The sequence below is a fragment of the Glandiceps talaboti genome, chromosome 8, assembly GCF_964340395.1.
Source record: "Glandiceps talaboti chromosome 8, keGlaTala1.1, whole genome shotgun sequence".
NCBI classification, from domain to species: Eukaryota; Metazoa; Hemichordata; class Enteropneusta; family Spengelidae; genus Glandiceps; species Glandiceps talaboti.
The window spans coordinates 12,579,446-12,606,414 of NC_135556.1; the positions used below are offsets into that span (position 1 = coordinate 12,579,446).

The 26,969-nt window shown below is 34.9% G+C and overlaps 1 protein-coding gene across 1 annotated transcript; it reads right to left on the minus strand.

Moving 5' to 3' along the window:
* Positions 1-862: 862 nt before the first annotated feature.
* On the minus strand, positions 863-25,369 carry LOC144438547 (E3 ubiquitin-protein ligase SH3RF3-like). Its single transcript, XM_078127622.1, has 11 exons — positions 24,635-25,369; positions 20,788-20,846; positions 18,245-18,458; positions 16,213-16,308; positions 13,664-13,821; positions 11,280-11,511; positions 10,436-10,527; positions 9,584-9,751; positions 8,470-8,842; positions 7,456-7,700; positions 863-6,778 (listed from the first exon to the last, which is right to left on the minus strand). The coding sequence occupies exons 1-11, from the start codon at positions 24,989-24,991 to the stop codon at positions 6,610-6,612; spliced, it is 2,163 nt and encodes a 720-aa protein (XP_077983748.1). The 5' UTR covers positions 24,992-25,369; the 3' UTR covers positions 863-6,609.
* Between the last annotated feature and the right edge of the window lie 1,600 nt (positions 25,370-26,969).

Sequence of the window (26,969 nt, forward strand, 5' to 3'; positions counted from 1 at the left end):
GAGTAATTTTAAGATGTGCACTAACCAACACCATAAGCCGTTCACTAGTCTCGCTGCCAGACTCGTGACTATCGTCCCTTTAAGGATAGCTTTGTAAGGTACACGAAGTGCGCCCTGAGCGGCGAAGCCGCGAGAAGTGCGGGACTCGTCCCTCTCTCGTACATACAAAGATTAGTGACGATAGTCATAGTCACGAGTCTGGCAGCGAGACTAGCCATACACCTTAAAGGCTTGCCAACATTGAATCACATAACATTATGACGCTGTCGAGATACATGCTTCTTTTGCAGGTCGTCGGTAGTTCTTTTCATCCGATGTACATATGGTTTTGTTTCTCGGTGTCAGCCACCGTACCCTGCCACATATTCCTTCTAAATTAAACATACGTCTCCCCATACCTGATATCACAGTAGCCTAAAAATCAAATTAAAGGTTTTCTATTTCTCTCTAACCATGCTAACTGAAATCAGTAATGTCAACATCTGTAAATCACAACGCTGAGGGCGCGGTTAATACGTGCTCAGACAACTATAGTGGTCCGAGATACGTGTAATGTAGCCACATCTCCGAAAGGCGTTATCAAAAACCGGTATTAAATTTACATAATATGTAAATAACATGTAAATTAATCACATGTCCACTACATGTGCATGATGATGCATTGCCTACACTTAGCAACACATGTATATTTGCATAATTTGCTCATGAATAATAATAGTCTGACAAGTTGTCATGGTTGAAGGGACTGCACGCTGCCAGGTAATGATGCATCTCGACAGCGCTGTACACAGGCTGTGAATCACATGAAAAACACTACAAAGAAAACTCAGGACATCAAGAACAAAATTTTGTCATATGTCATATTTATTTATTTATTTATTTGAACTTTGTATGTTTATTAAAATCTGTATAAATATAATTCATATGAGCAGAGAACACACCTGAAGACTGGTTCTATTCCTTGCAATCAACGACAAACCCCTTTTAACATACATGCTCCCTTATCAAATAAATACTAATCGGCCGACACGTTGTCAACAGGGGTTTTACACTTCCAACACAAAGCAAAGTTTTATTTATGTCTTTGATTTCCTATGACCGTGTGAGGGCGCTGTGGTACACTTTCCTGGTTTCACATTAATGGTCACATGCAAACCCCTTCTGTTTTTGCATACTTATAATTACGGTGAAACATCTCATGAGGGCGCTGTACGCATTCCTTCGCAGAATGTGGTGTAACTGTTCATATATTGCCACAATGAGAGCATAAGTGTGCATTTCTATGTATAAATAACAGTGGTATACAGATATCGAAAATGTTTGAAAACGATACCCCTTCAACTCACTTTGAGAAATGTAATGCAACTCTTGTACTTGCCCTCTCTAATGAGAGATAACTTGAAAGTATCTGGCACCCTCAGAGGTTAATAACTGTTCAATTTTGTTAACCCAATGGAGAAATAAAAACACTTTTTTATTATTTTGTCTATTTCACTGTACAATAATGGTTTATGTATCAAAACTGAGTCCGAATTTCCACAATACACAATCCTATAAATTTGTTGAGAATTGATTCTTACTTGGCACAAATGACTGATCATTTAATTTACTTACATTGTTGTTGATTTTTTTCTCTAAATTGGAAGTTAGTATTATTAAACGCAGATTGTTGAAGAAAACATACGTGGAGACAATTTTTGGACTCTTGGAACTCCTGGAAGTCTACAGCATCAGGAGATGAATTGCCGAGATAAACTGTACCTTTCTGAAAGCCCCCCTAAGTCTGTGAATAATTCTTCTGTTGACTTTATGTATGTGAACAACGTTTCAACATTTATAATTCCTTCCTATTTCTTGAGATTTTTGGGGGTATTTTTGTTTTTGTTACAATTTCCATAGGTGCAGGAGTGATTATCAACAATTGTGCCTATTATATTACAAGTTTGATTTTTCACAAAAATCCATTTGGCAAGACCTCCTTTGAAACATCCAAGTTCTAAAACTTGAAAATATTCACACCACAAGTCCTTCTAAAAATGACACTTGCTTAAAAATCAAAGCAGGAAAATGCAATACCCAAGTTTAACAACATAACACTGGTCACTTTTAAAAATTTGCATAACCTTAAAATGAGAAAGTTACATCAAATGTATCAGTGGTATAACTTGAGTACAAACACGGCTTGAATTCTTCCACGAGTTTTGCACCATGAGCAGGCTTATTCAAGACGCTTGAATTAAAATACAACATCAAATGTATTACTTTCTTATAAATAAAACCCAATAAGAACTTGGTACGATATGTGTCATGTTGAAAGTTTCTCCCCTACACGAATACGAGAACGTTTAGCATCATTGTAATATTGTCGTTTTATTTCTCTACTTGACAGATTACTAGACTGAATGTTTTGTCACTGGTGGCACTCCTCTTAACAGTTAGCTAAACACAAGTATTGACAGACTGTAAGATGCATCATGTCACTCTACCTTCACCTACTCATACAGGGTTGACAATGTGTGAGGGCGCCCTGCCATAGCGTACCTTACAGACTAAAAGTGACGAATAACTAAAGGAGTGTTCACAATGATGAATCTTTCCAGTCACACAGCTTGCATGAAGTACCAGCCTTTCTTGCTATCGATATTTTGTGTAATTTTGACTTGAAACATCTACATTTTGTTCAATCTTTAAAATTCAGAAGAGTGCGGGCTATGTACCTAATCACCTTCTACACTTGACTTTCCACAATTGATATCCATTTGGAGATTTTACCATTTAGTGAATTGTGTTACCACATTTGAAAAATTCTATTCACCCCCCCCCCCCCCCATCTACTGATGAGATATATCAACTACTTAGTATTTTCAGTTGACATTGGAAGAAGAATAAGTTGGAAACAAATGATTTGATATTTACTGACGGATCCCGGGTGTGACTAGTACTATATTTAACTATTCATACACATAGTGTAATGTACAACTACCTACAGTTACCACAGGGAAATGATATTATACACTGTGGGACAAGTAAAAAGTCTATGGATAGGGAGAGCTAGGAAACTTTGAACACGGAAAGCTAGAACACTTTGAAAGTGAAAGTTCGGGATATTTTGAACAGGGAAGACTTTGAAAGAGGTCAGGGATATTGTGAGTGAGGTGGAGTGGAACTCTCAGAAGACTGAGAAGAAGGACTGAGGGCAAGACTTTGAAACTTTGAAAAGGGAGGATTATGACACTATGAACAGGATGGACTTGGACACTATGAACAGGGAAGACTATGTCAGTTTATAGTTACTTAAAATATTAGGTTTCTGCATGTCTGCTATATATGTAATAGGTCTGTATGAAAAGTGACCAAATATTGTCAGATTACAATTAACAAAACATACTGACATGCATTCGATCCTTATACTATAGTATCTAACCTTTGTACTAGGTTTGAATGAATTTGGCTCTCACATTATCAGAGAAAATCATGTGAACATATGCACAGGGATGGGCGGATGTATGAATCAACAGCCTAGTGTAAAAGAGATAAAATCCACAGTAACAGTCCCTTTCTGAGTATTGTCTATTAAATGCTAAAACGCTACACACCTGGCATTTTCTAGCAAGAGTCTTTATATGTAAGGGGTTAGGGGGTCTACAGAAGTTCTAGCAATACTATTTTTTTGAGGGTCTTGTATTTGCAGGATAAAATAATTACTATTCATCTACAAGGAACAGCAAAAGCCTCTGTAAATATGTCAGTGACCTGCACAAACATGTGAAAGTTTCTCTGATTGGTTGTGATGAGGCAAAAACCCCAAGATAAACAGAATGTGGACCAATCAGCACACTTAGACGGTGCAGGTCAAAGGAAGTAAAGTGTGTGATAATAACACATGGCAGCTAACAACTTATTTGGGTTTTTTTACAAACTACAGTATAACACAAAATTCTTACGACAAATATCTGATGAGGATAGGTGTATTACTGTACTATTGCACAGTTCAGTGCCGACTTTAGTCAGTTTAACACAGTTGATATGAAAGCCATTTCTGAAAGCTTAAAAGAGTAAAGAAATACCAAAAATGTGGAATTCTCTTGAGTTATTACAAACTTAGATTAACTTTCTTGTTGATCCTTTGCTAACTGACAACTGATGAGTTATCATATATGGCAATGTTATTACTATGTGGGAGAGTATATCATATTTAATATTAATATTCAAAATAAATATCTACAAACAAAAACTATGGATATATTATTTCTATATTCGCATTTAAAAGCAAGTATTTGATAGCTTCAGCAAATTACCAGAATTTGGAATTGTCTCCTGATTGAAATGCAATGATAGTATTTCATTATCCCAAAAGGTGATATGGCTTTACATTGATTTGTCTGTTTGTGTCTTCCAAGGTGCAGCAGTTGTCCGATTCAAATGCACACTGGCCAAGGGTGCCCACATTCCGAAAAAGAACAGTAACTAGGGACACTCAAACAAAAGGTTGTTCCTGAGGAGTAATTTACACGATTTACAAAATATTTTTTTTCCTCAAATGAATGAACTCTGACATCATGCAAATTAGTCAAATTCAACATGGGCAATCAGAAAGTGGGATGTGTTTGCCAAAAAAACAAAATGGACCGCGACCAGATATCCGTATCGGACAATTTACTGCACTGTAGAAGAAAAGTCATGATTGTGTTAGCAAGAAGTTTATGTAAATGGACCAGAGGATAAATATATTTTCACTTACTCTAGGTTTACTATATAGCGTTATCTACTACACCCACATAACCATTAAATTGTCTATTATTATTTCAAAACGTTGATCCATCGATCAAAATTTACTTCATTTTGTATTGCGTTGATTTTATATTCATACCTACATGTACATTATTGCTTATAGCTGGTTATGCATAAATGTAAACTTAGAATTATGATGAACCATCTCACGAGGGCGCTGTATGCATTCCTTCACAGAATAGTTAGTGGTGTAACTTCATATTTTGAATTTCAATTTACCATTGTTGTGTATATTCTTACTTTGAAGTTATGAATGAATGAATGAATGAATGGATGGATGGATGCATGAATGAACGAATGAATGAATGAAAGAATGAACAACTTAATTAATCAATTAATTAATTAATTAAGAAAACCCAGCTTGATTCTTCCACTAGTTTTGCATCCCAGCAGGCTTTTTCAGTAAGTTTAATTTTTTGGAAGTTTTAGCATTGTAAATTCAATGAATTTCTAGACATAGTTACTTCTCGCATAACAAACACATTACAACACTAGCTTCACAAATTCTATTATTTTCCTATATGACTTTCAGTATATGACTGACTCATAATTTAATGGATTTGTGGAATTTATATAAAAATTTATTACATTTAGAGATGATTATCAATCAATACTAGTTTAAGGCTTGATATGATATTTGTTAAATTTGTTAAAAACTCTTTTTAATATTATTTTGGGAAATTTATACTATTATTACACATACAGCGCCAGCAAGCTAAGCATAGCATTGACCCTGTAAGACATCGACTCATTTTATATCCAACAAAAATCAAGGAAGCACAGTTGCATGCTTCGGTGATTATTGTTGAATGTAGCAAGAATCTGAATTCATGATGTCTTCACAAGAACCACCAGAAGCAATAACTTGCACCAGTGACACAATTATTGTTGTCTCTAGTTGGCACCCCTTTGTGTTTCTTGGTTATGCCAACATGGAATTAACTTTTGCACTGAATGTACATTTTGTTTTTTTCATTCTAACTTCTCTGTACTGTCAATGTATCAATTCTTGTTGAAGGTGACATGACATACAGGCCCAATGGGCTGAGAGGTATCTTTTAATTACCTCATGTTAATACAACAAAACTACAGTAGAAATGATGTAAGCTTGGTGTTTCACTCATGCGACATTATGTTTTTGACACAAAGTTAGACAAATTTCAACTCTAGACTAATAATAACAGAGACGCAACAAAAACACAGCAAAACCCTTTGCCCAATCACATTGAACACCTGATAAGCATTGCTATTCTTTCACAGGCCTGTATCGAAAACGTTACATATGGACTCAATGAATTTAATGGCTTCAATTGTTTATTTTCTAACTAATAATCAACATATCAACTTGACTATTTCTGCATCCTCACTGTGCATGGCAGCTATGTAATCGTTTCTTTTGCATTAGAAGTTGTCTTGAGTGTGTGTCAAAAAAAAGTCATGTTACATGAGTGAAACACCAAACAAACATCATTTCAACTGTATCTATACCTACATCAAAGTTGCCAACATCTACAGAGTGAACACTACACTTAGCTTGCCACTGCTGTATCACTAATCTTTCTACTCCTAAATCTTTAAGGCATATGGTGGGTCTTTTGTAAGAAGTTACATTATTTGACGACTTGGGTCTAATGAAAATTGCAGACGAAAGGCAAGCAAAGTTATGAAACCTTCAAAGTTGCGCGTTTCTGTCATGATCAATAGAAGCTTTCTAACTACTTATTATATCTACACTTGACAGACACGAACATGAACATTTACATTTTAGCTTCTTCTTTTCTTTTTTATAAAAAAAAACAACAACAGAAAAGGAACTGCTCAAAAATGTTCTACAAAAATTCCTGGAAAAAGTCCAGTTTTGCCAGTTCTTTGCAATGTTCCTTTGAACCAACCATCCTTGCCTTTTTGATGAACAAAAACTGTATCTCCAACCTTTAATTCCAACTCATCAGCTGACTGGGGTGGATAAGGGGTAATAACCCTATACCTAGTAAATAAATGAAAATACAAAAAAATATTACTAATCTAAGCCTTTTAGAATCATTACTTCTGGCATGGACCTATAGTGGCACAACACCCATCTATACTTCCTCACTCCCTGGGGCACTTACAATCCATTTGCCGTCTCTGTAAGTGCATAGGATTAAAAGCATTTGCATTGCAACCTCTATCCTATCAGGTCCCAATTTCTCCAGCCGGGTTGACAGGAACACAATTATAGTTCAGATCTTGCCCAAGGATTTTAGCCATTCAGAAACTAGCAGTGGTGTCAGAGCTAGAACCAGCAACCTGCACATTCCAAGGCCACCTAACTTACCTGTTAAAACCATCTTCACTTCAAGAAAATAATGCAAATTATGTGACACACAAAATGATTTTATATTACAGTGATGTCCTTACATCACAATTACAAAATGTGTTCTGACTCTTAAAGGCCTATGATTCAATCCTAAGTTCTCGCATGAGTGTTATTTTAATAGTCATAAGTATTACATTGGATCATTCGTTTTGTTCTGTACCAACGTTTCCTACAACTCTGTCAGACAAATGTTTCCTCTCCCTACTGAATAGCTGGCGACTGAAGTCAGTTTAATACTGCGCATTCTGATAACAAAACATTTTACAGTAACAAATTTTGCGGTATTTTAGATTTCTAGTACGTACCTCTCTCTAACAAATGGAGTTGTAGCAGGAGGCTGATGTGGTCTACTATTTCCAACGGCACCAACGGATTCATCTAAAGACTCTGATTTCCGATGGTTAACAGCGACAGCTTCTGCCTGGAATGGTTCTGGCATTGATTCTGACCGTCCATGACTTCCGCTTACACTGTTGCTAATAGTTAGTCTGGTGCCAGGTTTCATTAACTTTTTAATGGAGAATTTAGATGTCCTATCCTTGTCTTTCTTCTGAGTATAGATATAACAAACACACAAACACAGGCACATATGTAATGTCATATATTACAACCAGAAGCATTGATTCCTTACTCTGGATTCATATTTGATGTATGAGGGAGGGTCTCAATGGAAAGAAGCCGACCCTGCAACGGTCTGCATTGTTTGTAACACTTTTTGAGTTTTACCCTGAATAAAGATATTTTATAATAATAATAATAATAATATCTTGTTGCAATACAAACTCACAGTATAAATAATTTACCTGCTATATTTTGGCTAAATCACTCAGCCTGCTTCAGGTGTTACTGTATACAATTCAATGATGTAGACTTGCCCTATGACGACAGGAGGGTGCTGTAAGAAGCCATCGAGATCAACCAGTAACAGCCATCACTTATTTAAGTTATTACATGGATGAGTGGATGAAAAAACTGGTAGTATACAGCGCCCTCGTGTGGTCATATGACAAGTCTATGTCATTGAATCTCGAGCTAATTAGGGGAACTGTTGAGGGCAGTCTAAAATATGCAAGTTTCAATGTGCTCCTTCTCAGCAGTTACAGTTATCAGTTATCAGTTACAGTTACAGTTACAGTTATCAGTTAGTTCTGATCTTGATAGTTCATTTAATAGTTTTGACTCGGTCTACGGAAAAGAGCTGTAATGGAGAGATAGATATGGTAGTCATAATGTCTTGATTATCCAAGACAAGAAAAAGTAGAAAGTTATTAATAGTCTGTTCTGATTTTCAAGATGTCTACTAGAAAGACTGTACATACCTTTGAACTTGGTATGGGTGGGGTACTCGTAGGTGGCGGTGGAGGTGGGGAGTGTGCCATAGTGGCACTTCTATGTGGTAATACAACACTGGACGTTGCTGATGAGTTATGGAATTGTTTAGGCTGAAGACACGATGAACTTGGCCTTGAGTGAGTTGTTGCTTTCATAGAGGCTGACATTAATGGCGCTGGGTCACTTTTCCTTTTAGTTGGCGGTGGTGGTGCTATTCGGATTGGGAATTTATTTCCTGTACTTCCAGACCGCGATGATCTCGGCGATCCCTGTCTAACCTCGCCACCACTACCGTGAGTAACTGTTACTAAACTTTCTTTAGTCCCTGTACCTGCTAAAACTATCTGACTTTGCTCAGGTCTGGAAATGAAAGAAATATAAAAACTCAGATTTCACAATTTTTTTAAAAATATTCCAAAGTAATTTCTTTCTCAAGAATTTAATATAGTATGTACCTTGTACATTAAAGTCTTAACAATTGTGCTGTTAAATTTTTCAAGAAAACTTTATCCAATTCTCAGTTAGCATTACCATTTTTGTCTAATTGCAATCATGCCACAAATGTGATATTTTGGTGAAAAACTCTCAGCCGGTTGAAACATACTTCTGAACTGCAGAAAGCCTTTATCACAGGGATCGTATCAATTACAACAACATCAAATCTTAATCAAACGTATATATTTTGTACACTTTTGTCATGATTTTTAACTTTCATAGCTGGCTGGCTGGTACATGTACATCTGTCAAGATTTTTCTCCACACAGCCAGTGAACTCAGTAATTGAAACTCTGTATTTTGGCAATGTCTCATTCTCTGCAACTATGAGGGAAAAAATCAGCATAAAATTAGTATATTACTTGTCAACAGTTATTTGTACAAAGATCACATTTCAGTACATAAGCAACCATGTAGGTCACGCCCACGTTATATAAGCATCATGTGACTTATTCAACCAATCAGCTTCTACGCATGGTTTCCATGAAAACTAGTTTGAATCATTGAGTTCACAGGCTGTGTGGTGAGAATGCTGGCCAGATCAATCATCCAACCTACTACAGTGGCTCCATAATTGTAGACTGATTTCAAATCAGTATAACTTACTTGTACACTTTTACATAATTTCCAGGAAAGACACCTTTTGCTCCATCTTGAAGTGAGACACCTTTGTACCATCCATCTTGACATTTTTCTAGAACTTTATACAACTCTCCTTTTTTTAACTCCAATTCATCAGACTTGACTGGTTTATATGAATACATAGCACGGTATCTGTAATAGGTTTCAACATAAGATAACCATTATAAACTGCAGTATAAAATAGTCACTGATATATGCGAGTTGTGAGAAAGACAAAAGATTGTATTGTTTGGCCACTAGGGGAGCTACTCAATGGCAGGCGTGATTCGTTCACTGCAGTGTGCTTTGAAAGTCATTCTTCTCAATGTTTTGTGGAAAATTTTGGTAACATTCTCAGTCAATTAATTGAAACAGTTCTGTTTTTTTCTTCTATTTTTAAACCGTTTAAGTTTTACGAACTCAAGGATTTCCTATTGAATCTTATTTATGTGAATCTCATTTTAACTACCCCTCTACATGTCAATCTCATTTCAACCTACCCCTCTACATATCAATCTCAATTCTAATACCCCTCTACATTTCAATCTCATTTATAATACCCTCCACATGTCAATCTCATTTCTAATATCCCTCTACATATCAATCTCATTTCTAATACCCCTCTACATGTCAATCTCTATTCTAATGCCCCTCTACATATCAATCTCATTTCAACCAACCATACAGATGTTAATCTTGTTTCAAACTAAAAATACATGACATCTGACCTAACATTGAAAGTTTTGTATAAAAAGTTACTTTATGAGATCCCTACAACTTTACGAGATCCTATTTTCCATTGATGTCATTAATGTATAGTTCGTTGACACTACTTACACAAGTTGAGGTGATTTGGGTTTGTCTTCTATAGTTGTTGCTGCTGCAAGTACAGGAGTGGGGACAAGTACACCACCCCCACCAGAAGCTACCTGTAAAAAATACAAACACATCTTTATTTTGTTCTTTCTTTCTTTTCTTTTTTTTCTGTTTCGGGAATTGCTCCCAGTGATTTTTTATTTTAAATACAGACACAAATAGAAACATACAATTCTGTAGTTTTCCATTCAGGTTTGGGACTACATGTACACGACAGGGCCATGTTGCATGCTTGCTATCATTTTGTTTTATGACATATTTGTTTTTTATTTATTTATCGGACAACCAACGGGAGCTAATGCCATTTACAGGCTCCTTTGGTTCAGTGTTAATGCAGGAGGAAACTGCAGTACCCGGGGAAAACCTGCGTTGTACAGTAGAGTTAAATTGAACAAGACACTCTTTTTATTTACAGCGTGGTAAATTTAATCAAACCCTCAATGGATTCGAACCCCGACCACAGTGGTAAGAGGCAAGTGGTGTAACCACTTGGCCACCAACTCCCCATGCCCTATGACTGTAAAATACCTCACTCAGCAGTCAGTGGCCTTGTGAAAAGGGGTTGGTCGATGTGCAAAGATGCCCAAACATGACAGACCTTACGGACTAATACACCCCTAATAGATAGACATCATAACAGTGAATAAGTATGGTCTCTTTGTTCTAATTTTTACATCTCAAATTACGATATCAATTGTTTTACTAGCATAATAATCAGGTAAACAAACATCATTTCTGAGCCACCTTACAAGTTTATAAGTTTGCCATGCCTATAGATCAATAAGTAAACTCTGGGCCACCTTACCTGGTTCTGACCATCAGGCCTATTTTGTGGAGTATTTCTAACATCTGCTGATGAAAGCTGAGGTTGTTGATGAGATTGAAATAAATTGGATGCCCTCACACTACTTGTACTAATCAATACTGGAGCACCTATATCCACCCGGTCAGAGTCTTTACTAGATGGAGTAGAATTTTTACTTGAAATTTGTATCGGTGATAAGGTGAAAGAATTTCTTTTCAGTGCCGATTTATTCCTGAAAAAGTGAAAAACATGGACAATTAATATTTTGGTGATAACCAGACTGTGTCTATCTCCTTTCTGGTTTGCAAGATGCTCAGTGTATAAAATATGGTAGCAATATTCAGAAGGGAACTGTGCTGTAACTGTGGGCAAGTCAGAATCCATGGAATTCAAAAATTTTTATGGAGAATTGTAGATTATAGATGATTATTCTGTAGTTTTAAGCATTTTACTTGAATGACTCTACCAACCAAGTGTTTATCACATCTTTTAGGGAACACCACTACAGGAATTAAGAGTGTTTTCACCCTCTGAGTTCTGGAGTCATTTCATGATTTTATTTCACATAACCATCACTCAATTGCCAAGAAACACAAAATTGCTAATCTTTTTCCACCTCTATTGTTCTAGCAATGGTACACTATTGCATCATGGGACTGAGCAGACATGAATATGTATTAGATGAACAAGGAATATTCATGACTCCTAACTAAGTGCTTATTACCTTCAGATAAATAGTTTTGAATATGCATTCCTTATGAAAAAACCTTTATTTCCTGGAGTGAAGTTCCCCTTTTAACAATATACTAGAATTTGTGCATTTTAACCACGGTTTTATACAAGTATTTTAACTCATGAAAAGAAACTCTGTGACACATTGAACATATGATCAACTAGTAGTGAACTGAGAAAATCATGTGATGTCACTGCAGCCAAAACATCATGTCTAATGAGCAGCAATATATACAAATAACATGATAATGTAAAGACAATGTTTGAAAGTGATATCAGTAAAATATATTTACACAGTCCTGGTACTATAATGGGGGCTTTACTTATTTCTTGTATCTCATGATCAAACCCACACTATATTTACAGAATCTGAACCCCCAAATATATCAAAATGACGCCCTCTATGGCCTGATCAGGAAAATAACATGGGGACACCACAAATGTGTACCTGACCATAAATCATCATCTATCACTTAAATTCATGACTTTTAAAGATAAATCTAATGAACTCCAGTATCCTTCTGGCTTTAATTATCATTTCTACAGCATCCAGACTGTTCACAATACGATTAGGTATCACAAACATGAATACACACACTTTTTTTTTTGTACTTATTTTCTATTCACCTTTTTAACTGATTAATCATTTTGTACAGTATTATGACAAGAGGATAGAAATAAACAGGGTCACTCTATTAATAGTAAAAATGCGACAACAATATATGGCAATTTTCCATCACTTCTCTTTTGTTTAGTCTGTATCAGTCAGTGTGTTGCCATTCAAAAAAACTATTATGACTTCATCGCAAAGATAGCATATGTGGTCAACAAAAGAAATACTATATCTATATTGAAACCATACATAGGAAATGAAAGGAACAGAAAGGAAAGCTTATAGGAAGGGTTGGAAGGGAAGGAAATAGGAAAGAAAGGGAAAATACGGAGAGTAATGAAAAAGGAACATAAGACGAGGAACCCGTTAATTATTAAGGAACTGGAGATGGAAAACTGGGTGGAAAAATCATTCTTATATTAATAAATAAAATGTGATACTAAATAAATATGTTATACAGCTGAAAGTTTCAAATATCATTTTATAAATTATAAATGTAGTCAAATTGATAAATCCAGTACGTGTGTCTGATAAGGATTAAAATCTGTGTGTCAGTTGTCTGTTTGAGATAAAAAAAGAAAGAAAACAAGATGGTTGTGAACAGAATGAATGATTCTGTTTCATTCCAATGGTTTGACTGAGATTCAAGCATTTAGATACAAAATGCCAAAATTTCAGTATTTTTGCAACGGCTGGGGAACCTCGGTAACAGTTAAGAAGGAAAAGTTGCATAGTTTCCCCATCCAATCTACAATAATCTTATATGGGAACCCAAGTAAAATGACTGGGAATCCGGGTAAGATTTACCTGCTTACTGCCCTAACAAAAACACTGTCAAACGGATGAGAAATTTATTTATTTTGAATTTTTAAAGGGGACTACCACTCTAAGAAATGTATTTTTTTTATAAACTTTATGGTTCTGGAGAATCTTTGAGAGCTAGCTGAAGACTAAAACTGCAAAATTTCATATGACGAAAATATCGAAGTTTCACATCCATGTGGCCACTTAAATACAAATGTTGTTTTTTATTGTTTACCTGTTCTGTTCTTCCAGTCCTACAGCATTGGTGATATTTGTGGTAACTGTAGATGTGGTTGTACTAGGAGCACCAGTTGTCGTGGTGTTTGCTACATGAAACGATGACACACTATTGATGCTGATTTTACCAAGCATATTGCATGCAGCTTCATTTAACTGTAAAAAACAAATTGGAAATGACTCACTGAGTGTCTGTTTAATATTATGAATCTATAGATATACATGTACAGGCGGTCCCTGGGCATACAGAGATAATAACTTTCTGATCACATAACACTGTGCACGCACGCATACACACACGCACACACACACACACACACACACACACACACACACACACACACACACACACACACACACACACACACACACACATGCATGCATGCATAAAAACTTACACAGACATGGACACACTTGATACAAAGACAGAGACATTTACAAAGACACAGATAGACAGACACATTCACACATGGCACACTGACAAAGGCACAGGTGGACAATCAAACAGACAGTCAGACACATACATACATGGCACAGACATAGATGGACAGACAGACTGACAGACAGACAGACAGAGTCAGACAGTGAAACACACAGCAAGACTTTGAATGAAATATTCATTGCAACCTTGGAGACACAAGTACTCTATATATATAACCTATGTGACCCATAATTTGATTTACAGGCCTTGGATATTTGGCTTACACACCATCCAAAAGTTAGCTACCTCCACTACTACTAGCTCCACTCCATAAAACTCATATTTTACTTTTTAGTAATAATTTATAAATGTTGATAAGTAATCTATTAATATCAGCTATGAGTAAGACTCTTTGTTATATAGTTCAACACTTTTGCTCTTTCAAAAAAAAAAGTGTTTTCAAATATAAAAATCCATTTTTTTGTCAGTAAATTCCCTCAACATTTGTTTTTCTAAATAACTTGTATATATAATTTCAGAAATACAAAAAAAACAATGTAATGAATTACTCATACAACATGCATGATGTACACCAAGAAATATGAAAGGTCAAAGGTCAAAGATCAACCGTCTGGAGCAAGAGGATATGAGATTCAATCATCTACATGATACATATGATATAGATATCAGTATGATTAGGATTATTACGTATGCAATCCGACCTATTTTGTTTTCGCTGAAATCAACATTAAAGGGGCACAAGCTGAGTTTATACATTTTTGGGCATAGTTTTTGCTACGTATTCTCACAACATTCTACTTACTGAATTATACTTAATTATCACTTGTAACTGACTGAACTCAAACCTAGTATTATTAGGAAATAACTTATAAAAACAGTCCAATGATGTAAATTTATTATACCGGTACATATAAAAATGTCAAGGGGAAATCCCGACTGTGCAATCAACTGTTCTAACAATGCAAGAAGACGGTTGTAATGTTATAGAAGGTATGCATGCATCGACATTAAAAATATACTAGAATAGTTTATTCCAAGTTTTATATCTAATATTTTCACCTGGATAAAAAGTTAATAATGTCAGTTTGTGCCATTTTAACCAACATCTCATAACATAACTATTTTGTTTCTGGAGGGCAAAGGTCATGCCAGGGCAAAGGTCATGCCATCCAAAAAAACAAAGGACAGATACAAGGAGAAATTGCAGAACTGAAATTATTATTGACAAAATAGTAAAAAAAAATTGTTTTATAAATTATATACTGTGGTTGTATATCTCAACAACTTGTTCATTTCTACACTATAAATCTAATAAAATTACTGGTACTGTGTGGCTAGCCCAAAAATGTACAATTCTAGAACAAAAGTATTTGAAATAGTTTGTCGTATATCTCATTTGTATACTGCATAACATATAACATATGTAATATATAATATGTAGCATTCACCATAACTCCTGCTTTATCACTAGGATGCTACTAAGTGGCGACCATTCAACAATTTTCCAAATTTTAATATTTGGACCAATAAAGATTGTTGTCAATAATTCATCATCATAATTATATTAACACACTGACTGTGTTATGATGTCTGTAGTTTATACAAATATGCACGTCGTCATAAAATGACATCACTTGATTGATAATATTCTTTAAGTTTGAAAGGCTTTGCCAGATTCTTAGAACAATGGCCAACATTTCACTTCTCCTGGTAACAAGTACACACCAGTCACCAACTGGTATATACTAAAGGTATTTCAGCATCAAATGAATGCATAGTTTACATTTGAAATGACTTAAATTTACTGGAGTTTCAAAGCGGTGACAGATCATTTTCAGATAGTTTTCCAGGACACCTAATATCATTTTGCACTTATAGACTAAATCTTCCCAACATTAACAGATACTTTCAAAGCTTTGCACGAGTATTAATTCCTCTAAGTTCTAAGACATGCAAGGACTTCAAACAAAGGAATTGCTTGACTTTCTAGTTACACCAAGGACTTTCCTGAAGTGTCCTATCATTTCTATGTGCTACTTTTGACCTTGACCTTAACGTGAACTTTTGACCTTGACCTTTTATGTGTAACAACAAGTAAGACTCACCTCAACATAGGATAGAGGAAATATACCAATTTTATCTCCTCTCTGTCCTTCAGCCCAATTATCATCCACTCTTTTAATAACACTAAAGATATCACCCTAGGAATAACAAACAACACAACTCAAATGAAATACTGCCACATTATACATTGTCTAGAATTAGAACAGTAAACATATTTCTTGTTTGTCAGCATATTTTTAGGTATTGAATTGAATTTATTTGGGTAAAAATTTATACAAGTACATATTAAAATACAAGGATAAAAATCACCGAGGATAACACATAAAAGTATTTTTAAAAACACTTATTTCCAATGTGGTATTTTACACCCATATACTTCTCTGTACAAAACTACGAAAGTTTTTCTGGTGTTTTGTAAAAATAGGCACCTGCAATTGAGACTACGAATATCATTGATAAAAAAGAAGTTACATGTAGTCATGAAAACATATACACTTGTGACTTTAACCTTTGTCCTCTGATAAATGACAACATTTTTGTTGTGAATCAAAATAATAAGAACTTGGATTTCTTATAGTAAGGGATAGGGGAACACCAAAATATGGTGTTTACTTTGCCACATGCAATATGTCAGTTGTGAATCAAAATGGCTGCCTGGAGGGCATTACGCACTGGATTGCATGATTTCATTGAAACAATAAACAGTACACTATATCCTTGTCAAATTATGACCATTCGACATATATAAACAAAAATACATTTCACGCCACTTCAACTATTGCAATTAAATGCATTTAGTAATACTGTATTACTTAACCCTGTAAAGCCTAACACCCTATATTTGGGACTCAGAGTTACAAAAAACCTAATCATTAGAGGGTTAATATTATAGGAGTATAATATTTGATTAGTAATTGTCAGAATCTCCATTCTGGGTTGGTCACGTAGTGTATCATCAACTCAAAGCAGCCATTTTGAGAGAAAAAAAAAATCTGGGTCAAACACTGCAAAGGGCTTAATGTAAATAAAGTACATATTTATGTACACAACAAAATATACAACTGCTTTTCAAAATACAATGTTCTAATCTAGGAATAGAAAACAAAACCTTGAAAAACTATTATTATCAGTATTATGTTTAAATTTCTGATAAATTGAAATGTCTAATTCTGGACAGTTGTGTTGACCAGCTGTGTTATTCAGTATAAACACATTTTGGCTTATTCTTAACATTTTGATCTGTAAAAAAATGTAAATATTTTTATCACTGAAGCACAGATATCCCGGATAGATAATTTTGCAAATTCATGGGATCGTTATCTCTTTGTCCTCTCCAAATGTAATGGTGTTATTAAGAATACAGCATTAATGGGTAGATGTTATCTCATGTGAAAATCGTTGAGTTAAAAAAAGCCACTGGGATTACACAGCACTGCCTGTCACTTAACAAGGATGAGGAGGATGGAAACAGCGATATACAACACCCTCCTGTGGTTACTGACCAGTGTCTACGTCTTTGAACCATATACAAAATGAAGACGACTAAGGGAGATTCAGCCAAATATAAAAGGTAAATTATCTGTGCTCTGACTTAAGAATACTACATACAGTGAGGGACGATCACACAATGTCACACAAACTCAATAAATGAACTTTGTTCATTTAGGGGAATGGGGGTCTGGTGTCGATACAATTGCTAAACTTCATTTTCACACTTCTAACAAATTTTGAAAACTTTCACGCCTTCAATGAGAACATGTTCTGTATTTACTACTTGAGATGTTGATAAGTTACTGCTAATGTGATATACAGTGCTGGGTTTCCAGTAGTATTTTAATGTATTTACCATCATGCTTTTACATTGCATCAATCGTAGTAATGTGACCGCTAGAATTTTCATCATGGTTTACATCGTATATAAACGTCTCCATATCGCACGTTCTTTTTGGGGGTGGGGGAAACAAAGTTTGTTTATTGAGTATGAAGACAGTTAGATTTCTAGTAACTGACTGGATACATATTTCAACTAATAACAAAACAGAATGTTCACATTTGATTTAAACTGTAACTTACTTTTGAGAAAGTGAGACAGTCCTTTCCATCTTGGTCCCTGAGATCAAAGTCATACTTGGCTTTACATTGTGGAGGATCTCTTGGTATTGGGATTAATACATGAATATAATTGGAGGGTAAAAAACCAATTTGTCCGTTGACGTCTCCCTGGTACCAGTTCTCATCAATTTTCTTAAGTAGATGGATTAAGTCATCCTTTTTAAAAGACAGATCCCTGATAACAAAAAAATAATACACAAAACTTACAAAAATCTGGTCAATTTATCTTCCAAGTTTATTTTTAGTTGTTGAAGGGTGGCACTAGTAGTCTGGGTCTAAGACTGATATATAAACAATAACAAGCCACCATTTTATGAAACAATTGTTTGTGGCATACTGTATTTTCCCTGGGATAGTAATGAAAAATGACTATTTTGCATGTAATTTACATAATCATTTGCATCTAATTAACATGTCATTTGCATGTGATGGTGGGGGGGGGGGGTCACAAATCTAACCTGTGAAATTCAAGTTACTTCTCCATAGTACAACAGGCATACTATATACACACTAAAATCTAATTACGTTTATCAGTAATTCATTCTCTAAAATCACGTTTTAGAACAAAGTGTAAACCTCTTATATGGACAACGATATGAAGATAGTAATACTATTTAAATATTTATCTTATTTTATTTCATTGTGAAAGTAAAAGAGAATCAATACCGAATTAATTCTGACAGTCTGTGGACACAATTTTAATGATGATGTAAATATTCACAGCATTTGTTTAAATAATTAATTACCCAATTGGCACTAGATCAATCACTCAATTCTTATCATTGTAACTACATCTGTCAGCTAGATCTTTGATTAGATAATTTACAACACAGCTGTACATATATATGGGCTTCTCTACCTAAAGGCCTTTCCACAAGGTTTACTCAGGCTATTTCCCTCACATATAGAAATGTAAATAAAAATGTTACTCCATTTTCAGTCATTCAATGTTACTATCACCATCACTGCATCAGGACACAACACTAATTCAAATATTCATTTTACTTTGTGGGATGTTTTATGTTCAGTGAAATTACAACTTGTTTCATGTTAGTGTTCACTAGCTCTGTTTGATACACAACCACACAGTCACCAATAAGAAACTGCACATGCTACACTTTAAGATAACAAGATTGCTACATTTTGTCCAAATGAAATAAACTATTTAAAACATACTGCAACTAGATGCAGACATGTAGGTGCCAATGTTTTGATGTCTACATTTGATATCTGCATGGTAGCACATTAACAAATTTTGTTTAAACAAAGTTTTGCAAGAAACTGTACTCATTCAATCTTGCTATCTTAAAGTGTAGCATGTACAGGGTTTTTTTTTTGTTTCTACCTGTCTGTATTAAACACAGAGAGTGAACACTAATGTGAAACAGGCTGTAAAAAATATTTCACATGTAATCAATTTATAATCAAACAATCTGAGATGCAATATCCATGGGATAAGAGTAAACACCTGCATTGCTACCGCCCAGAGACATGTCACAGTCTTACTTTCTCAAACAAGTAATTCAAACCAGGGATAGCTTGCGATTACAAGACAAGTCTCTGGGCTAGAATTATTTGAGCGTATAATTTCAAGGACAGCCCTTAGTTCATTTTGTCATTAAATTTACATCTTCAGGAATACATTTATTGATTATTTTGTCAATTTAGGAAACCACTTAGTATAGGTATATCCCATTTCATGTTAGTGTTCACTGGCTCTGTTTGATACAACCACACAGAAACCAATAAAGGAAACTGCACATTGTTAAAACAGCAAGATTGAATGAACAGTTTCTTGCAACATTTTGTCTAAAGAAATGAACTAAAGTGGCAACAGCAGACATCAAATGAAGACATCATGTCTGCACCTAATTGGTTTATTGCTTAATTATATTATACCAGTATATTGATGGCGCAAATCGTGAGATCTGATTGGTCTAGACATTGAACTAGAGCGTCTAAAATGAGCGATAATGCACAGATGGCATGCATCCAAATTTTGATGTTCACTGTTCGTCTAGAATGTTGTAGTCCATGCAGGGATGGGGGCGCAAATGAAACCAGAAAATGTTGCATCTTATCTTGTTTCTGATATTTTCAATATACTGGTATAATATAATAGCGATAAACCACCCTCTGGGAATGGTATACCACTCGGTTTTGACCAGGGAACTCAGTATATGCACGAGCGATCTCACTGGTCAAAACCTCTTGGTATACCATTCTCCAGGGGGTGGTTTATTGCTTAAATAGACAAAATGTAGCAAGAAATTACAATCGTGCTATCTTAGTGTAGAATACAATGTATGCAATTTCTTATTGTTTTTTTGTGGTTGTATCAAACAGAGCCAGTGAACAGTAACTTGGAGTGGACTGTAATACCAACATCACCATGAACATTTCCAAGCCTTGCAACTTCATTGATACGAACTTCGCAACATGTACTGTGCTTAGTGAATGTACAGCAAACGTTCTGCCATCTAGAAATGAAAGGTGTCACTTACCCAGCTTCTTTAGCATCAAAGTCAAATAATGCCCTTGCACATGGTTTACTGGTGCTTTCCTATCAATGCAAAGTAAAAAGGAATATGTTAATATTTGTGGTAGTTCTATGGCTGGAGAACCCACTTCTATATCATATGTAATCATAATGCGTTTCTCCCTGCAACTCTTTAAACACAATAAATGAATGTATATTATCATAAAGATACATAAAGTATATTCTATAACTATTGAACTAAAAACTTGATCATCTTTTTCTCCTAGATGGATAGCAAAACCAAAGTACCTGCACAGAGTTTGAGATTTCAGGATTTGACCTACTTTTTTTTCAGTCTAAAAAATGTCTATCAATATCATTAATCTTTATACATGTATTTTTAAATTTTGTTACCAAGTTAGTGGCATGAAACAAGCTTATCACTGTCCTCCTCATATTATTAGAAAATTAAAGGAAAGGTTTTGCGATTTCACTGATACAAAGGGGTGTTGGCAATAACTGAGCTCCGGTAATATGGTTTAAAGTGAATTTATGTGTATCTCAAAAAAAAGTAAATAGTACGACTACTTATGTTTTAAGTTAAAGATCTTCTAGGTCAAACGTGAAGTGTTGGAAATACAGTACTTGAGGAACCAATGCTAATAAAAAACTAACGCAGGGTGACGTGATTAACCCTTTCATGACTAGAGACGAGTTTTAAATAATATGGGGACCCAATTTCTATGAATATTTTCATAATTACAATAATATTACTTTATTAGGAAGTAACATTTCTTTAATTCTAGTCTAAAATGAAGTTGATATATGCCAAAAAACTTACATAAAACAAGAATTTTGTCCAAACAATTTTGGTGGGAATGTTTTCAGCATTGAAGGGGTTAATTTCTTGTGCAGACATCCTCCCCTCCCCTCAAAATAAAAATCCCAAGTGAGTACACAATACGCCATGAGTACAAAGGACGGTACACAAACAACAGGAAATGCATGAATGTGTAGCTTTGATGTATTTTAAAAGACGACCACATTACAGCATATATGCATACCATGCTTCTATTCTAAATGCATTTATAGCAATGGATGGTGGATTTGCAGGTACCACAGTTATTTGGGTACACTTATCTTGTTTATGCTAAAACAATGGTGACAAAAAAATCAAAATTCTGACTGGTATTCTACGTGCTATTTTGGCTTCCTTTGTTCATTGACGTACAGCTTTGCTGGAACAATCCAAATTTAATCCTCTTTCTCCTAACTGTGTACTTGTAAATGTGTACAAACAAATACCCACTAGGGAGAATAAGGATTAAAATCCAATATTGGTAACCACAGTTTGACAAGCTCAGAACAATGTTTCATTGTCTAATTTCAACTTGTGACCTTCCTACAGTTAAGCAGAACCTTTTAAAACAAAATGGTTGTTTTTCAATATTCCTAAATATCAGCAAACAATATGCTTAAATTTTTGTCCTTGAATAAGATAACATGGACATTACTCCATTTGTGTTCTATCTCAATAATGTACTATGTACAGGGGGTGTCTGTTCCTCTTGTTTATAATGTGTGGTTATACTTCCATGGTGTGGGTGTTCTTCTTGAACAAGGTCATGGGTGCTAAGCCTTCTTGGTAAACATACTGTATTATCTCTAAACATGGTATTTGGGACTATATTCAGTAGTTACTGTATTCTCCCAAACAAGGTAACATATATACTGAGCTGTCTTATAATTTCTGTGTTCCCCCTGAACAAGGTAGCTGGGGTAGAGACCTCTTGTAGTATTTTCTATGTTCTCTCCTGAGCCCCTCTTGTAATTTCTGTGGTCACCTTCAACAAGTTAACAGGAGGCATTGGGCCTTTTCGTAATTTGTGTTCTTCCTGAACAAGGTAACAGGTACATGTATACTGAGCCGTCTCGTAAATTCTGTGTTCCCCTGAACAAGGTACATGTACATGTAGCAAGGGTAGAGACCTCTTTCATTTTCTATGTTCTCTCCTGAGCCCCTCAATTGTAATTTCATAAAATTGTGTATAGTGGCAACACCCAGAATGATACATATGAAATTGTGTGTAGCTATGACATCTGACATGATTCATATGCAATTGTGTGCATTTGCACAACCTGAAATGATACATAAACAAGTTGTGTGCAGTTGTCGGAATGAGCTGCACATAAAATTGTGTTTGGTTACTGTGACATGTGATGACACTAAACGATGTACAGTACATTTGACAATGTCAAAGGTTAGGTGTCATGACCTTAAAGTAAAGCAATATTAACTTTCACATGTGGATCGTAAATGAAAAACCTATAACTTTTATACATCCATAGTATCATGAGTATCCAATCATCACTTCCTACTAACATGTGCATTTGCAAAACACATTTACCACTAAAAATATCTAACTGCTACAAATTTGTAATTGTATAGGTGCACATTGTACACATTTAACTGTCACAAACATCAGTATGTATGCCTATTTTTGCAAACCATCTGCTCTTGTCGATGTTTTCTGATTTTACTTGCAAACATATTAACACTTTTCCTAACATTAAAAAGGAGGGGTGTGATTTTTGAAGTGAGATTTTAACAAATCTGATATCTGATATATATATATATATATATATATATATATATATATATATATATATATATATATATATATATATATATATATATATATATATATATATATATATATATATATATATATATATATATATATATATATATATATATATATATATATATATAATATACTATTGCGCTCTGCCACTGCAGTATAGAGCACTGTCTTAGCAGATTGATACTCACCGAGTTATATATATATATATATAAATGTATATATATATAACTTGAGTTTTATATACCTATTCTGCAGATCATTTACTACTGTCAACGTCATGATTTACAAAATGACACTTTTTCTTCCATTAGTGGAATCTATATCTATTTTACAGACAATCTTCTCACATCAACACGATCAACTTCACCTGATTTTTCACAATACAATTTACAAATGTAACTGCCCCCCCCCCTCCTCGTAAGGCAACAGTCAGTAGCCCCCCCCCCCTCCTCGTAAGGGGGAAGGGGGCTACTGACTGTTGCAAATGCTATATTGTGGGTGATTAATGAAAGCAGTCAGTCATTTCATCATTATCAATATTTCAAATTACACAGACGTCCATTTCACTGTTTTATAGATTACGACATATAGTAAGCCCTAGACTATTAATATCATATCAACTATCGAGTCACATGACCTACCTCATTCTACAATGTCTCCTTTTCTGTATATATATATACATATATATATATATATATATATATATATATATATATATTATATATATATATATATATATATTTTATATATATATATATATATATATATATATATATATATATATATATATATATATATATATATATATATATACCTCGTCTGATGATCGCACCATGCGTGAAACTCCGAGTTACATCCAAGAAAGAGTTCCAGTACTACCAAAACTATATATATATATATATATATATATATATATATATATATATTCATTTCAAGTTACTTCCTGGTTTCTGAGCAAGTAATAACGTCTATTTATTTTAACTAAATATTGTAGTTTGAATGAACAGTTGACAAAGACAACGAGAGAACACACGTTTGCTGGTATTCTCATAAATAATCGACTCTGAGTCAGATATAATTAGTAATTACACAGTCATTAGTTTTGTTGTGTGTATTGTTGTATGAGCAACTTCTGTTTCCGGTAAATTGGGTGCTCTTCAAATTGAGCTGAATTTTGCTAATAAGAACTATTGTACCTATACAAAAGAAATATGTATATAGTTGTACCTTAACATGTTTGACTCCGCTTAGAGTGTTTTTGGCTGGCACATGACTGCCGAGGGTAACCGCGGAAGCCTCGGGTCGAGTATAACTGCTTTGTTTATCAAAAACTGATGTTCTAGCACCGGGATAACGTATCCCTTCTAGGAGTCTTATTAGTAAAATGTTAGTTGGTAGTTGGTCAACTGGGATTTGTACTAGCACTCGACATTCTGGACATCGAAGTTCTCCTCTCGAATGGTAAATTTCTTCAAGGCACCGTTTGCAAAATGTGTGCTGACACGGCAAGACTTTGCTGGTTTGATCTAAACGGTCGAGGCAAACGGAGCATTCCAATAGATCATTCAACCTGTCCTCATCCATACCGACGAATCCATGCGCACATCCAGCAGTCAAGTTATTCTGTTCGTAGTCATGATAAAATTTCAAAGTCGTTCAACGTTTTAAATCCACGCCGATCTTCGTAAAATCGCCGGGTACGGGTAACGCAGTGCGTTTACGCCTCGACTCGATCACAAGTATGACGGTGAATCACTTTCAGGAGTCGGGTGGATTTCAGCAGTAGCGTTTCAAACCCTTCGTCGAAATATGGATCAAAGTATCCCTTCTGATGAATTATTTGGAACCGCTTCGTCAAAATCCTTAAAATAACAGGAACGCGACAGATAATCACTGAAACCATGAAACACATTCAAACATCTCATTCCACCGAACCACAACATACATCGCCATTTTACCGGAAGTTGCCCAACAACACCTCGCTCCTAAATCATCCTTTCTATATCCGCATAAATTGCTCCGCAACAAAGAGTGCGTACGAACTCCAGAAGCACGTCCATGGGATATGGCAAGCCGTTCAGGCCAAAAGTATTATTCTTATTCTGGCTGTAGTATTTTGTATTTTTCGCAGTTACAAACTAATTTTAACCATTTCTGTGTAGTTTTTCGATGGAATCCACACTTTCTTCCATGTTAACATTATTTAATTGTAACAAGTTTCCATTTATTTTACATTATTGTTGTTTTAGCTATTTTCAAAAAAAAGTAATTTGGCGTTGTTCTAACGCTTAGAATTATTCGATAAAGTGACACTGTCTCTTATAGTCAGTTATTTACATGTAAATTACGTACCTACTTCATGTGTTTCTATGAAAGTGTACCTGTATAGCTATAAAAAGGTTATCGCAAATATCCAACGCAAGTGGCGCTATACTACAACATGCTCCATGAACATGACGCTTGGAGAGAGAGAGAGAGAGAGAGAGAGAGAGAGAGAGAGAGAGAGAGAGAGAGAGAGAGAGAGAGAGAGAGAGAGAGAGAATATAAGTTTACATAATATTATGTAGTGTTATTTTTTGTTGAACATGACAGTTATACTGTAATCGTTCAAAGTTTACACCCAAAATGAATGTTCTTAAGTTTGTGCATAAACACCAGGACGATAAAAGCAACTTCAAGGAAACAAATTCCTAACGAAATAATATAATGATGTGATTATTTCAGCAAACTGAGAACGAAACATTGAATTATGTATGTAAGCTCGTATGTGCAAAAACCCACCGTGCTTTTTCGTCAACGTATTGGTTCACTGACTTTCAATCAAGGCGAGTCTGTTGACTGGTTGATACGACCAATGCCAAAGATATAACAAACAAGTATGTCAAGTTGGGTATACGACATACCGACTCAACACATTCGATTCGCTTACTGTCTATAGCCACTTTAAATTTAGGCGTAACTTATGGAAGTTCGCCAAGACAAATCAAGGGCTTTCTTTTACGAAATACAATTATCTTCTTCTTTTTTAATTCTAAAAAATCGAATTGCGGAAGAGTAAATTTTAAAGCTTACCATAACACGTTCAGAGCATGTCTTTTATGGCACCGACCAGAACGCAAAAAATTAAAAAGGCCATGAGCGGGGATGACTTGAATCTGGTGTTGCCTTGCGGACAGTCCTCAAGCGATATATATGAAGTCAAGTGAAGGTAGATCGGTGCTAAATATAGTTCTTTCTGCAGTGCAGAGAAGACCTTTTCGAGCGAAGTTAACTCCTCCAGTGTAATGTTCCGGAACCAGACGATGATAAGAGTTAGTTAAAATAATTTCAATGATAAAAATTAACTGAAATATCTTGGCCAATAGCAAATTTTTTTCAGGCGTCTTAGAAAATAAAGACGTTACCTGGGAAATTAAATGTTTTATTTGCTGTTACTTTGGTTTTTTTTTTTAAAAAAAAAGCTTCAACCTCTCCTCAAAGGTCAGACCACTTTGCAAAGCAATTTTTGAGTTTAAATTTGACCAAAAATAACTTTATAACTTTTTTTAATACCAAGACGTAC